Source organism: Equus quagga, chromosome 1, assembly GCF_021613505.1.
Source record: "Equus quagga isolate Etosha38 chromosome 1, UCLA_HA_Equagga_1.0, whole genome shotgun sequence".
NCBI classification, from domain to species: Eukaryota; Metazoa; Chordata; class Mammalia; order Perissodactyla; family Equidae; genus Equus; species Equus quagga.
This window is the reverse complement of record NC_060267.1, coordinates 143031303-143047653: the sequence shown is the minus strand read 5'-3', so window position 1 is coordinate 143047653 and position 16351 is coordinate 143031303. Positions and strand designations below refer to the sequence as shown.

At 39.2% G+C, this 16351-nt stretch overlaps 1 protein-coding gene across 8 annotated transcripts in view; it reads right to left on the bottom strand.

The window, feature by feature from the left end:
- Positions 1 to 16351, bottom strand: part of ULK4 (unc-51 like kinase 4) — a 512778-nt gene that overhangs the window by 486937 nt on the left and 9490 nt on the right. For all 8 annotated transcript variants that reach the window (XR_006885343.1, XM_046640226.1, XM_046640162.1 and 5 more), the window contains exons 3-7: positions 16054 to 16153; positions 13420 to 13559; positions 5148 to 5310; positions 658 to 759; positions 18 to 101 (exon numbers count right to left, since the gene is read on the bottom strand). Coding sequence is in view for 7 of the 8 variants with exons in the window: in XM_046640226.1 (XP_046496182.1) it covers positions 18 to 101; positions 658 to 759; positions 5148 to 5310; positions 13420 to 13559; positions 16054 to 16153 (589 nt within the window). In the remaining variant the exon portion in view is untranslated. The remainder of the gene's footprint in view (positions 1 to 17; positions 102 to 657; positions 760 to 5147; positions 5311 to 13419; positions 13560 to 16053; positions 16154 to 16351) is intronic.

The window sequence follows — 16351 nt, the reverse complement described above, 5'->3', positions numbered from 1 at the left end:
ATAATAAAAATTCATACCTTTTGGAACAGGGGGCAAAGGATCTTCATAAAAAATCTTTTCAACTAATTCTGAATAACTTTCTGAGAAGAATGGTGGTTTTCCTGAAATCACAAGAAAACTTGCAAAGTTAAACAATAGTTTGCTATCACCAATAATTCTAAAAAGAATCTCAACTACAGATAGTTCAGGATTACACAATTTACAGAAAAAAATATATAGCAATAACCAATTATTGAACACCTAGCACATACCAGACCCACCATCTATATATTTTCATACTTCTGTAATTCAAAATTTATCATCCTAACAAATACATAAATTCACATATGGACCACCACCATGATCCAAGGGCTGCGTGGGCTACTGCACACATCTGAACAATTCAGTCACAGGTACCTTTACAAGTTTCTACTAATAATCACAGTTCTTAATAGATAGGCACACTGCAACATTCCAAATGATTATTATACCCATATAGCAAAAAGCTCCTAGGAATCTGCATATGCCTAGACATCAAGCAATTCAGCCAAAATCAGTATACAGAAAAAGTTAGAAAAACCAGGTTTTTCACATCTTATAGGTAAAATATTTGCAAACTACAGATTTAACCTTTGTGTGTGCCCAGCTCTGATTTTAACTGAACCAGGAAGTAGTCACCTGAAAACATTTCATAGAGCAGGCACCCCAAAGACCAGAGGTCACTGGTGGTGGAGAAGTCAGTACCCCTCACAATTTCTGGTGCTGCATATATAAGAGATCCTAAAAACAAAGTAGAAAGAACAACTTTGTTAGGCATTTGTATTGTTCTCAACACAAATATACCCAGAAGACACCTGGAGAGGTGAACAAAGATGGGAAGAAAACATGCACATAAATATCACTTGTGTGAATTTACACTGTTTAATGTTTTCTAATTTTTTTTTTAAGGAAGATTAGCACTGAGCTAACATCTGCAGACAATCCTCCTCTTTTTGCTGAGGAAGACTAGCCCTGAGCTAACATCTGTGCCCATCTTCCTCTACTTTATATGTGGGATGCCCACCATAGCATGGCTTGCCAAGCGGTGCCATGCCCGCACCCGGGATCCGAACTGGTGAACCCCGGGCCGCCGAAACAGAACACACGCACTTAACCGCTGAGCCACCGGGCCAGCCCCTAATGTTTTCTAATTTTAAGGTTTCATTTTATAAGGACCTATAAGAACACAAACAGATTTTGAAAGTCCACTTGAGTTAGAGATGTGGTACACTTTGTATATTCTTTTTTTAATTAAAAATTTAAATAGTCAAAAGAAAAGAACCTTTGATTATAATATTTTTATTAGAATAGGTTAAGTTATATAGCAGTAACAAGCCCAAATTCTCACTGACTTAACAACAAAGGTTTATTTATTACTCAAACTACATGTCCACCAGGTCAACCGAGGGGCTTTGATCCTCACGGTCACTCAAAGACCCCGGCTAATAGAGGATCCATCTCAACACATGCTTCCCCAATCACCAAGGTAGGGGGAAGGAATGCAGCAACTTGCACACTGGCTGTGAAAACTCCCACCTCAAAGTGACTCACATCACTTCTGCTCACATTTCGTTAGCTCTGGCAGGAGAAATATACAATCCTACTACGCACCCAGAAGAACAGGGAGTATTTAGTAACAGCGCTAAAGTGTGCCACACATACCTTACACAAAGTTTAGTATTACAGAGAAATACCAAATTCTAGAGCTAGAAAGTTCCCTTACTTACTGATGAGACAAACTAAAGCCTAGCGGGTACCCTAACATCCCGTAAGTCACACAGCTGGGCATTTCCAGTCCACCCACCAAAACCCAGAGTCCTTGTCTCTTTCTACTCTACCTAAAAGCCTTCTGTCTTTCAATGAGCATGTTCTTTCCATGAAGTGAGTAATCACCAATCTCTTGGAAAATAAAATTCCACTGAGGGGGCTTGCCCGGTGACATAGTGGTTGGGCTCACATGCTCTGCTTCAGTGGCCCAGGGTTTGCCGGTTCAGATCCCAGGTACAGACTACACACCGCTCATCAAGCCATGGTGTGGCAGCAAGCCACATGCAAAACAGGGGAGGACTGGCACAGATGTTAGCTTGGGGACAATATTCCTCAAACAAAAAGAGGAAGATTGGCAACAGATGTTAGCTTAGGGACAGTCTTCCTCACCAAAAAAAAAAAAATTCCACTGAGGTAAACCTTCCAGCAAATTATATCTCCAAGGCCCATTACAGCCCGATCAGCAGCCTCATGTGTCCGGACACATGGTTTTAAAGTCTTCTATGTGACATTTTTGCTATGCTATCACATTTTATGCACACATTCACTCATTCAACAAACACTTTTGAGGGCCTATTTGCCTTCAATTTGCCAGATGCTGAGAAAGCAAAGATAAGTATGACCTTCAGGATGCCCAGGCACCCTGCCCAACACTTAATAGGCGCCTCATTAACATTCGTTGAATGCGAATGTCCGTCTGTCTGCCCTGACTAGAAATGTAGTTCAGTGAGGCCAGGGATTTCTGCCTGTTTGCTCATATCCTTATTCCCAGTACCCAGAACATGCCTAAATTTTTGTTGAATTAATAAATAAAGGCACTAATGAACTAATGAATATAAAGTCCCTATCTTCACAATCAAATGGGGAAAGACAAAAAAATACTTCCGCATGGTAAGTTCCATGACAGATTTACACACAGACTATCATAAAAGTAACAGAAGAACCAACGCCTAAGTGTTCAGTCCAATAAGAGCCTGTCAATCAGGGAGACAAAGGTTTCCTCAAGACAGCAGAACCTAGGAGAGAAGAGGAGAAGAGGGGGTGCATTCCAAGAACAGGGAACTGCAGGAACAAGGGCAAAGAGGCTAGCAACAGCTTGACATGCACAGGAAACCGCAGACAGGGTATGCTGCTGGAGCATAAAGCAAGAGGCAGGGAATGGTGGGAGGAGATGAGAACTGTGTTAGTCTGCATCCTCTGACAAGCAGACCCTAAGACAGGGTTAAGCACGGAAGGATTTCATCACAGGAAACACCTTTGAGAAAAAATGGAGTGAGCTGGTCAGACCACAACGCATGCTGGACCCCAAGAGGAGAGAGAGAAGGAAGGTGAAGTGGAAATATCCTAGACTGACATGCAGTATAAGAAAAGGTCAGCAAGACCACAGGGCATTCCCAAACCAACATCAGCCATCAGAGCGTCTCCCAGGAGTGGGCCTGCCTTAGTATTTCAGCCATGCTCCATTGCTAGCTGGGTGCAGCCCATGAGAAGTACGTCCTCAGAGCAAAAGCAGCCATGGATTTCCTCCTTAAGCAGCTACAGGCCGTGGTCAATCATCTTCCCTACAGCTGAAGAACAGTGAGGTGCATTTTCACAACCACCACAAGAATGGAGAGGCAATCAGGGACCAGATCTGGACACTGGAACTCTAACCTGCAGGCAGGGAAGTCTAAACTTGACACTCATTTCATTCAGCCCAGTTTTCCAGCTTCTCTCAGTCAATCAACAATACTGGGCCAGAAGTGAGCCCCGCTTGACATAACCCCATCACTCCCTCCTCCACAGGGCCACTTCACTTATATAACTTTCCCGTCCCTGAAGTTTGGCACTCACGACCCAGTCCAACCCTCCAACTTCATAGAAGAGGAAATTCTAGAAGCTACGTGGCATCACTCTCAAGGTTACACAGAAGCAAAGGCAGGACTAGGATTCAGGCGTCCTTATGAAGATGCTCTTTGCAATTTTACCTTTATGCAGCCCAAGCAGCTTTTTTCTCTCTGCTTTTGTTCATCAGTATCTCATGAGAGCACCAATGTTAACAGATTCTTAATGGCCATACACCACTTCTAGAGACCAATCGTCAACCCACCTCAACACCCAGCCCCTCGCAGACGTCAAAAGGCAAAATGTGTATTTCCAGTGCTTTGTTCAGCGCCACGCTTAGACTGCAGGTTCTCAAAGGCTGGAGAAACAGTGATTTTACTTTATACTTTTATCTTCATACCACAGGGATGTAAAGGTCAGTGGCCTATGACATGGGTGATCCCTAGTGGTCGTGAATGATGGTTACAAGTGTCCTCCATCCTTGGTCTAAGAGGCTAACCCGCCCCATCACAGGGACTGTTCTTAGATTAAGCTCAGAAGTAACAGAGCGTCCCTGCTAGAAACTCTCACCTCTCTCCACTACACAGCCCTCTCCCTCTTACTAAAGGGGAATATTTCAAATATACATTCCTGAAATATACCACCTTTCTTGTTTTCAATAAAAACATAAAACAATAATAATTCAGAACTTAACATTCTACTAACATAGTCCACAGTATTCATTTTCCTAGAAGGCCAGTCATTCTATGGAATGGTGTTTGGGGATCCTAAAAGCCTTCTTCTTGGGCATGAAATTTTACCTCATACAATACTGGCCCTGAAAGTTAAACTTCATTTCATCATATTTATGGGACTACAGTTAATCAAATGCTCCCTACCCTTTCCCTCATTCCTCTCATCCCAGGCCACATGACTACTAAGACCAAGGATGCACAGTGCCCTTCCCTCCGTGGTGAGTATACTAGAGCTTTGGTGTCCCAAAGTCTCGTACACCTGCACAGGGAGCTTGAGGAGGAGAGATCTTTACCACTTCCCTCAAAAGTTCTGGTATAAAAAATATCACTTCACACCCTCCCTCAAGTACAGCCATTCTAACACGCCAGTCCCCATCTTACTACCAAACCACCTCCCAGAATGTACTCCTAAAAATCTTCCTTAATTGCAGAATATCAGCTACTCAACAATGTTGAACAAATATCTACTTGACCCACGAGAATGCGCCAGGCACTGATCTAAGTGCTGAGGACACAGCAGGAATCAAGACAAAACTCTCCATATGTTCTAATGAAAGGTCAGTGACAAATAAAGCTAAGGATAGGATACAGGCTTTGCTAAAGGTTTCCCAGGCCTTACACAGTATTAGATCCACGTGGAAAACTTTAGGCCATGGACAAAACCAGCCCTACATCCAGAATTCTCCTGGTCATTATTATTTCCAATACATTATTTGACAGGGAAAATACAAGGCTGACATTATCTCTTAAACGCATGACTTGGGCAGCCCACGACCAGTTAGGATCTAGAAGCTCACCACATACCTTTGACTCTACTTTTCATGTTTTTCTTCAGTACATTTTCTCCGCTATCACCTCCTCCTTCTTCTGCTGCCACCAAAGCAAAGAATTCTTCCAAATTTTCACCTTCCACTTTTGCCAAGCAAAAATTATTAAACTTCAATGTGCCAGGCCCTTCTAAGAGTATCTATAAAGGTTAAAAAATGCATTCAGAAACAAATTTAATTCAATTTGCACTTCCATCAGTACCTCTTATAATCTCACTAAAGAACTTTGAACTTTGGCTTTCTTGCTTCATCACAATTCAGAAAATTAAATGCTTACAATTTTTTTTAAAAAGCTAAATAAAAATAAATCCAACATATTAATAATAATAATAGAATCAATATTAAATTGTCCATTCTCAGATGTATATCTTGAACACATCACATAACCACAGAGGGAAACCTGAGGCTTTTGAGAAAGAAAAATGTATTGCATGTGGAACAATCTACACTTGCCAATCCTCAGTGACAGCTGAAGGAAGATTTGAAAACCTACCTGCCAGAGGTGTGGTTTATTCAACAGCGGAAGTATAATGTAGGATTAAAATTGAGGTTCTGAAGTTAGAGATCCAAATTTGAACCCTAGATCTACCCCTTATGGCAGTCTGACCTGGAAAATTTAACCTTTCTAAACCTCAGTCTCTTCACCTATAAAATGGGAAAAATAACACAACTCTTCAGAATGTGGTAAGGATTAACTGAGGTTACACAGGCAAAGAGCTTTGAACAATGATGGGCATGTGATCAGTGCTCAAGTCTGCCAATATAATTTCTGATTAGAAGTTATCTGTTGATTGTTGAAACCATGCCAGTAAGCAGTGTTCTATTACTTTTATTTTTTCCTCCTGAGTCATTAAAAATATTTCTGATAATAAAGGCCATATATGACAAACCCACAGCCAACATCATACTCAACAGACAAAAACTGAAAGCCATCCCTCTGAGAACAGGAACAAGACAAGGGTGCCCACTTTCACCACTCTTATTCAACGTAGTACTGGAGGTGTTGGCCAGAGCAATTCGGCAGGAAAAAGAAATAAAAGGAATCCAAATAGGCAACGAAGACGTAAAACTCTCACTGTTTGCAGACTACATGATCTTATATATAGAAAACCCCAAAGAATCCATAGGAAAACTATTAGAAACAATCAACAGCTACAGCAAAGTTGCAGGGTATAAAATCAACATATATAAATCAGTAGCGTTTCTATATGATAACAATGAACTAACAGAAAAAGAAATCAAGAACTCAATCCCATTCACAATCGCAACAAAAAGAATAAAATACCTTGGGATAAATTTAACCAAGGAAGTGAAAGATCTATACAATGAAAACTACAAGACTTTCTTGAAAGAAATTGATGACGACATAACAAGATGGAAAGACATTCCATGCACATGGATTGGAAGAATTAAGATCGTTAAAATGTCCATACTTCCTAAAGCAATCTATAGATTCAATGCAATCACTATTAAAGTTCCAACAACATTTTTCACAGAAGTAGAACAAAGAATCCTAAAATTTATATGGAACAACAAAAGACCCTGAATAGCCAAAGGATTCCTGAGAAAAAAGAACAAAGCTGGAGGTATCACACTCCCTGATTTCAAAATATACTACAAAGCCAGAGTAACCAAAACAGCATGGTACTGGTACAAAAACAGACACACAGATCAATGGAACAGAATTGAGAGCCCAGAAGTAAACCCACACATTTATGGACAGCTAATATTCGACAAGGGAGCCAAGAGAATACGATGGAGAAAGGACAGTCTCTTCAATAAATGGTGTTGGGAAAACTGGACAGCCACATGCAAAAGAATGAAAGTAGACCATTCTCTTACACCATGCACAAAAATCAACTCAAAATGGATTAAAGACTTGAATGTAAGACCCGAAACCATGAAACTTCTAGAAGAAAACATAGGCAGTACGCGCTTCGACATTGGTCTGAGCAGCATATTTTCAAGTCCCATGCCTAGGCGGGCAAGGGAAACAAAAGAAAAAATGAACAAATGGGGCTACGTCAAACTAAAAAGCTTCTGCACAGCAAAGGAAACCATCAACAAAATGAAAAGACAACCCAACAATTGAGGGGAGAAGATATTTGTAGACCATGTATCAGATAGGGGTTAACATCCAAAATATACAAAGAACTCATACAGCTCAACAACAAAAACACCAACAATCCAATTAGAAAATGAGCAAAAGATCTGAACAGAGATTTCTCCAAAGAAGATATACGGATGGCCAACAGGCTTATGAAAAGATGCTGAACATCATTAGTTATCAGGGAAATGCAAATCAAAACTACAATGAGGTATCACCTCACTCCAGTCAGAATGGCTATAATTAACAAGACAGGAAACAACAAATGTTGGAGAGGATGTGGAGAGAAGGGAACCCTTGTTCACTGCTGGTGGGAGTGCAAACTGGCCCAGCCACTACGGAAAGCAGTATGGAGTATCCTCAGAAAATTAAGGATAGATCTACCATATAATCCAGCTATCCCACTGCTGGGTATTTATCCAAAGAACTTGAAAACACAAACGCATAAAGATACTTGCACACCTATGTTCATTGCAGCATTATACACAATAGGCAAGACATGGAAGCAACCTAGGTGCCCATGAAGGGACGAATGGATAAAGAAGATGTGGTATTTATACACGATGGACTACTACTCAGCCACAAGAAATGATGAAATCTGGCCATTTGTGACAACGTGGATGGACCTTGAGTGTATTATGCTGAGTGAAATAAGTCAGAGGGAGAAAGTCAAATACCGTATAATCTCACTCATAAGTAGAAGACAAAAACAACGACAAAAAAACACATAGCATTGGAGATTGGACTGGCGGTTACCATGGGGGAAGGAGGGGAGAGGGCAAAAGTGGTGATTAGGCTCACATGTGAGGGGATGGACTATAATTAGTTTTCCGTTGGGGAACATCATGTAAGGTACACAGAACTCGAAATATGATCTACATCCAAAAACAAATAAATAAATAAACAAATAAAGAAGAAGAAATAACACATAAATATCTATGCACCCAACACAGGTGCACCAAAGTACATAAAGCAACTATTAACAAACCTAAAAGAAGACATTAATAACAAAATAATAGTAGGGGACCTCAACACTCCACTCACATCAATGGATAGATCATCCAGACAGAAAATCAACAAGGAGACAGTGGAATTAAATGGAAAGCTAGACCAGATGGACTTAATAGACATATATAGAACACTCCATGCAAAAACAGCAGAATGCACATTCTTCTCAAGTGCACACGGAACATTGTCAAGAACAGACCATATGGTGGGAAACAAGGCAAGCCTCAATAAATTCAAGAAGATTGAAATAATAACAAGTATCTTTTCCAATCACAATGCTATAAAGCTAGAAATTAATTACAAGAAAAACCTGAGAAAAGGACAAAGCTGTGGAGACTAAACAACATGCTATTGAACAAGCAATGGATCATTGAAGAAATTAAAGGAGAAATCAAAAAATATCTGGAGACAAATGAAAATGAAAACAGGGGCTGGCCCGGTGGGGCAGCAGGTAAGTTCACACGTTCTGCATTTCGGCAGCCCGTGGTTCACCGGTTTGTATCCTGGTTGCAGACATGGCACTGCTTGGCAAAAACCATGCTGTGGTAGGTGTCCCACGTATAAAGCAGAGGAAGGTGAGCATGGATGTTAGCTCAGCGCCAGTCTTCCTCAGCAAAAAGAGGAGGATTGGCAGTAGTTAGCTCAAGGCTAATCTTCCTCAAAAAAAAAAAGAGAAATGAAAATGAAAACATACCCTACCAACTCATATGGGATACAGCAAAAGCCATATTAAGAGGGAAATTTATCACAATACAGGTTCATCTTAACAAACAAGAAAAAACCCAAATAAGCAATCTCAAACTACACCTAATTGAATTAGAAAAAGAAGAACAAAGCCCAAAGTCAGCAGAAAGAGAAAAATAATAAAAATCAGAGAAGAAATTAATGCTATTGAAATAAAAAAGGCAGTAGAAAGGATCAATGAAACAGCTGGTTCTTTGAGAAGATAAATAAAATTGACAAACCCCTAGCCAGACTTACAAAGAAAAAAAAGAGAGAAAAGCTCAGATAAATAAAATTAGAAATGAAAGAGGAGAAATAACAATGGATACCAGAGAAATGCAATAGATTATAAGAGAATACTACAAAAAACTATATGCCAACAAAATGGACAATCTAGAGGAAATAGATAAATTCTGAGACTCTTATAATCTCCCAAAGCTGAATCAAGAAGAAATAGAGAATCTGAATAGACCAATCACAAGCAAAGAGATTGAAACAGTAATCAAAAGCATCCCAAAGAATAAAAGCCCAGGACCAGATGGCTTCCATGGGGAATTCTACCAAACTTTCAGAGAGGATTTAATACCTACCCTTCTCAAGCTATTCCAAAAAATTAGGGAAGACGGAACGCTTCCCAACACATTCTACGAGGTCAACATCACTCTGATACCAAAGCCTGACAAGGACAACAGAAAAAAGGAAAACTACAGGTCAGTATGGCTGATGAACATAATGCAGAAATCCTCAAGAAAGTATTAGCAACCCGAATACAGCAATGCATCAAAAAGATCATACATCATGATCAAGTGGGATTTATTCCAGGGACAAAGGGATGGTTCAACATCCACAAATCAATCAATGTGATACACCACATTAACAAAATGAGGAATAAAAACCACATGATCATATCAATAGATGCAGAGGAAGCATTTAACAAGATCCAACAGCCATTTATGATTTAAAAAACCTCAACAAAATGGGGATAGAGGGAAATTACCTCAACATAATAAAGGCCATAGATGATAAACCCACAGCCAACATCATACTAAATGGGGAAAAACTGAACGCCATCCCTCTGAGAACAGGAACAACACAAGGATGCCCACTATCACCACTCTTTCTCAACATAGTACTCAAGGTTTTGGCCAGAGCAATTACGCAAGAGAAAGGAATAAAAGGAATCCAAACGGGGAGTGAAGAAGTGAAACTCTCACTGTTTGCAGACGACATGATTTTATACATAGAAAACCCTAAAGAATCCATTGGAAAACTATTAGAAATAACTAACAACTACAGTCAAGTTGCGGGGTGCAAAATCAACTTACAAAAATCAGTTGCATTTCTGTATTCTAATAACGAACTTACAGAAAGAACTCAAGAATACAACTCGATTTACAATCGCAAAAAAAAAAGTACCTAGGAACAAATTTAATTAAGGAGGCAAAGGACTTATACAATGAAAACTATAAGACATTACTGAAAGAAATAAATAATGACATAAAGAGATGGAAAGAGATTCCATGCACATGGATTGGAAGAATAAACATAGTTAAAATGTCCATACTACCCAAAGCAATCTACAGATTCAACGCAATCCCAATCAGAATGCCATTGACACTCTTCACAGAAATAGAGCAAAGAATCCTAAAATTCATATGGGGCAACCAAAGGCCCCGAATTGCTAAAGCAATACTGAGAAAAAAGAACAAAGCTGGAAGTATCACAATCCCTGACTTCAAAATGTACTACAAAGCCATAGTGATCAAAACAGCATGGTACTGGTACAAAAACAGGCACACAGATCAATGGAACAGAACAGAAAGCCCAGAAATAAAACCACACATATACAGAAAGCTAATCTTTGACAAAGGTGGCAATAACATACAATGGAGAAAAGAGAGTCTCTTCAATAAATGGTGTTGGGAAAACTGGACAGCCAGTTTTGCAAAAGAATGAAAGTAGACCATTATCTTTCGCCATACACAAAAATAAACTCAAAATGGATCAAAGACTTGAAGATAAGTCCTGAAACCATAAAACTCCTGGAAGATAATATAGGGAGTACACTCTTTGGCATCAAACTTAAAAAGATTTTTTTGAATACCATGCCTTCTCAGACAAGGGAAACAAAAGAAAAAGTAAACAAGTGGGAGTCCATCAGACTAAAGAGCTTCTGCAAGGAAAAAGAAACTAGGATCAAAACCAAAAGACAACCCATCAATTGAGAGAAAATCTTTGCAAATCATATATCTGATAAGGGGTTAATCTCCATAATATATAACGAACTCACACAACTGAACAACAAAAAAACAAACAACCCGATCAAAACATGCGAAGAGGTACGAACAGACATTTCCTCAAAGAAGATATACAGATGGCCAATAAACACATGAAAAGATGTTCAACATCAGTAATCATCAGGGAAATGCAAATCAAAACTACACTAAGATACCAGCTTATGCCTGTTAAAACGGCTATAATCACTAAAAGTAAAAACAGCAAATGTTGGAGAGGGTGTGGAGAGAAGCGAACCCTCATACACTGCTGGTGGGAATGCAAACTAGTGCAGCCACTATGGAAAACAGTATGGAGATTCCTCAAAAAACTAAAAATAGAACTACCATATGACCCAGCTGTCCCACTACTGAGTATCTATCCAAACAACTCGAAATCAACAATCCAAAGTAATATATGCACCCCATGTTTATCGCAGCACTATTCACAATGGCCAAGACATGGAAACTATCCAAATGCCCATTGACCGATGATTGGATAAAGATGTGGTGTATATATACATATATATATATATATATATATATATACACACACACACAATGGAATACTACTCAGTCATAAAAAAAAAGACAAATTTATCCCATTTGCAACCACATGGAAAAACCTGGAGAGAATTATACTTAGCGAAATAAGCCAGACTGAGAAGGACAAACACCAGATGATTTCACTCATATGTGGAATACAAACAAGCAAATGGACAAAGAAAATAGTTCAGTGGTTACCAGGGGAAGGGGGCTGGTGGGGTGGGGCACAGGGGGTGAAGGGGAGCACCTATGTGGTGACAGACAAAAAATAATGTACAACTGAAATTTCACAATGATGTAAACCATTATGAACTCAAATAAAAGAAATTAATTTTTTTTTAATACTTAATTTACAGAAACGGGCACCCTGCCCGAACACTGCCATCCCCAGTTCTAGAATAAAGGTTACATTACAAATGAGCCTGAATTTCCTAGATTATAAATAGTGATACTAGATCTCATTAAACAACTCCCACACAGGCTAGCACACTAAAGCCTCTAGGCAAAATTCCAGCCACTACCTGTTTTTGTACGGGTGAAAGCTAAGCATGGTTTTTACATTTCTAAATGGTTGAAAAAAACAAAAATAAGATGATATTTCTTGATATGTGAAAATTTGACATTTCAGTGTCCACAAATAAATTTTTATTGAAATAAAGCCACATTCATGCATTTACACACTGTCTATAGCTGCTTTCAGGGCTATGACCACAGTTAAGTGGTTGGAGATTTGAGGTAAGTATACAAATATTGCAAACAAGAACTTCTATCCATTATATAGAGTTTTTATGGAATTATTTTAGGTTTAATTATGTTCTCAAACAGATGGCCTACAATAATGTTGAACTAAGGAAATATTCAACTTTTCATTTCATTGTGCACACATTTACAAAGGAAAAGAAATAGCAATTCAGACTAGTAATAAGTACAATCTCCACGAATATTTACTTATAAAGATATAATAGACACCGCTGATAGCACACTACCTAGAAGCTTAACCTAAATAGAAAACATAATCTTCACAATCACCCTGAAATATCTATCTCCATATCACAGACAAGCAAAGTAGGGTGCAGAGAGAAAGGTTACAGGGTCACAAAGCTTCTAAATGTCAGCGTCAACTGTGACTCAGAAACTAAGCAGGTTTCACGACTCTACCACACTGAAGCACATTTAGTTACGTGTCATTAGCTTTACCAAAAATGAAGACATTTGATCCATAATATCAGGAATCATACATACAGTCAAGAATGTAATTAGCAAACTAAAATAATGGCTCATAATGGTGTACTATAATTTAAGAGCCTAGTCTTAATTTATAGATCTACTGAGCTCACCATTCACAATGTACCTCAGCAGGAATAATAATTACTCAAAGAACTCTGAAAGGAGGGAGACTTCACATTCTAAAAGCTACTTCAACAGGTAGCTAAAAAGGTAGCTAAAATATGTACTATGTTTTTTATTTTTAAAATGTTAACAAAATATCAAGATGTTCTATGTCAAAATTTTATCTAAAAATAAATAACCTTTGAGAAAGAACCACAAATTAAGACATAAGCACTTAGGAAATCAAAAGTTTCATGAATTACCTTTCCAGGAGAAATGTCACAAAAGAGAATGCCAAGTTGATGAAGATGATGTAATCCAGTAATCAGGTCAATCCCAAATTCTCTCACAACATCTTCAGGAAGGTTTTCATCCTGAGCAATAACCATTTCTAAGGAACCACCTGCAAGTTGTTTAAAATCATCCGTTTTAACCCACCAACATCACACAATGCCTCCAAGAGGTTCCATGCTGGGAGATATTGAGCATTAAAAAATGATCAAATCAGTATACCCGGACAATCTGGCAGGGGAAACACAGGTGTGAATGAACACAGTGGTCCAAGCAGCCTAACAGAAATCTGTGTCCACTCTTTGGAGCCAGCTCCAGGAGAACAACTGCTTGGTCTGGAAAAATGGTCACTAAGCAAGCAGGTGGAGTGAAGGGAGAATAACTCTGCTGCTGTGATGGCTCACTCCAGATTCCTCTGGAATTGAACAGCTGCAAAAATTAGTGATAAATACTAACCCAAACTGTGCACTTAAATCACATGATGCAAAATATAGTCACATTTACTCCTGTGCAAAAGTTAGGTCACATTCTGCAAGTACTGCACAGCAAAAAAGATGACGCCCTTCCTTAACAGGTAGAGAATCACAATCCTTAGTGTATACTCTGATGAAATAAAAGGCCAAGGGCAGACACACTGTGATTTCCATCTCTATACCCTTCCAAGTTCCCAGTCACATCACTACCACCTAAGTACCAGAAACATTTTTTTTAAGAGGGTCAAGATAAGAACAGAAGCTAAGTTCAGAGAAAGTGAAGTCTTAGCTGGCATCTGAAAGTTCAGTCAGGAATACTGTGATGAGAGTAGGAAGTATCTGGCATTTTGCTTTGTTTTGGTGAATGAGGAACCACCCGAGACATAGGCATAAATAAGAATTAGGCTATGGCAATGGTCAGGAGTCAGAAATAACAGCTGAAGCAAAAAGAAATACAGGAAAAGTCCCATGATCACCTCAACAGTGTGTACATCGATGGGCATAATTAAACCACAGTACCCTCCTATTGATTCAGAAAAACAAAATGCAAATCAGTTATTATTAGCCAGCACTGGTGGTCTAGTGGTTGAGATTTGGCGCTCTTACCACAGTGGCCCAGGCTGGTTTCCCAGTCAGGGAACCACACCACCCACCTGTCAGTTGTCATACTGTGGTGTCTGTGTGCTGCCGTGATGCTGAAAGCTATGCCACTGGTACTTCAAATACCAGCAGGGTCACCCATGGTGGACAGGCCTCAGCAGAGCTTCCAAACTAAAACAGACTAGGAAGAAGGACTTGGCCACCCACTTCTGAAAAAACTGGCCATGAAAACCCTATGAATAGTAGTGGAGCATTGTCTGACATAGCACGGGAAGATGAGAGGATGGCGCAAAAAGACTGGGCAGGGTTCTGCTCTGCTGTACACCGGGTCACTAGGAGTTGGAATCAACTCAATGGCACTAACAACAAAAGTTATTCCAAAAAACTTCTTTAAATGATCTTTAGGTTTTATAAATTCTAAGTGTCAATATAGTAGGTAAGATTCATAAGGCTAGAAATAATTACAATGTATCTTAATATTTAATAATCTCTTACACAATCCTAGAAAGGTGTATCAAAGAGCTGTAACATGTAATCTCTAATTATTCCTAGGTGGTGGTATTTGTTGGTTCATCTTTGTGCTTCTCTGCATCGCTTAAGTTTTTATTAAGAGCATTTTTTTTTTTTTTTAAAGATTGGCACCTGGGCTAACAACTGTTGCCAATCTTCCTTTTTTTTTCTTTTTCTTTTTTTAAAGATTGGCACCTGGGCTAACAACTGTTGCCAATCTTTTTTTTTTTTTTCTGCCTTATCTCCCCCAACCCCCCCTGTACATAGTTGTATATCTTAGTTGCAGGTCCTTCTAGTTGTGGGATGTGGGACACTGCCTCAACGTGGCCTGACGAGCGGTGCCATGTCCGCGCCCAGGATCCAAACCCTCGGCCGCCGCAGCGGAGCACGCAAACTTAACCACTCGGCCACGGAGCCGGCCCCAAGAGCAAGTATTTTTTTTTTTACAAAAATAAAAAGATGATCACTTTATAAACTAATAAAGCTATAGCTAGTTCACCTAAAATACTTTGAGGTTTTGGGGGGGGGGGTTTGGAGAGGAAGATTGTCACTGAGCTAACATCTGTGCCAATCTTCCCCTATTTTGTATGTGGGATGCCACCACAGCATGGCTTGATGAGCACCGTGTAGGTCCATGCCTGGGATCCAAACCCACAAATGCCAGGCCACTGAAGTGGAGCGCATGACTTAACCACTTTGTTTTTATTGAATGGGAAAACTTGTTTGACAAATGAATCACTAAAGAATATTTCTAAATTTTTATGGAGGTGACTTAGTAATATTTTATACCAAAGTAAAGTTAACTCCAAATCGAATTTTACACTGTCTTCCTCTTACCAAACATCGTTGCTCTTTATCCTTTCCTCAAATCCATCAAACAACAGAAATTCAAGTTAACACAGTCAATAGTATCAACGCTGCTTATGTTTGCAATAGAAGAAAAAAGGAAAATAACAAAACCTACACCACAGGTTTTTTCAAAACTACCAAAGATGGCCATTCGTAGCACTTACAAGCTCTTACCTGTGCAGAGTTCCACTACTAGCCAGAGATGATTGCTGGTTTCGTACCATTCATGAAAAGTTACAATATTCTTGTGTTTAATTTCATGGGTGAGACGGACCTATAAAAACACAAAGCAGTCACACTGAAAAAAAAAGTTCTTAAAACCCCTGCCTCTATTAAGAAATCCCTAAATACACAATTGAGAAATGCATAAAAAAATAGTGGAATTTATTTGGTGGAATTCTATACAGACATTAAAATGATGGTTATGAAGGCTGGTGACATGGAAAAATGCTAATTTAATGTACCAAAAAAC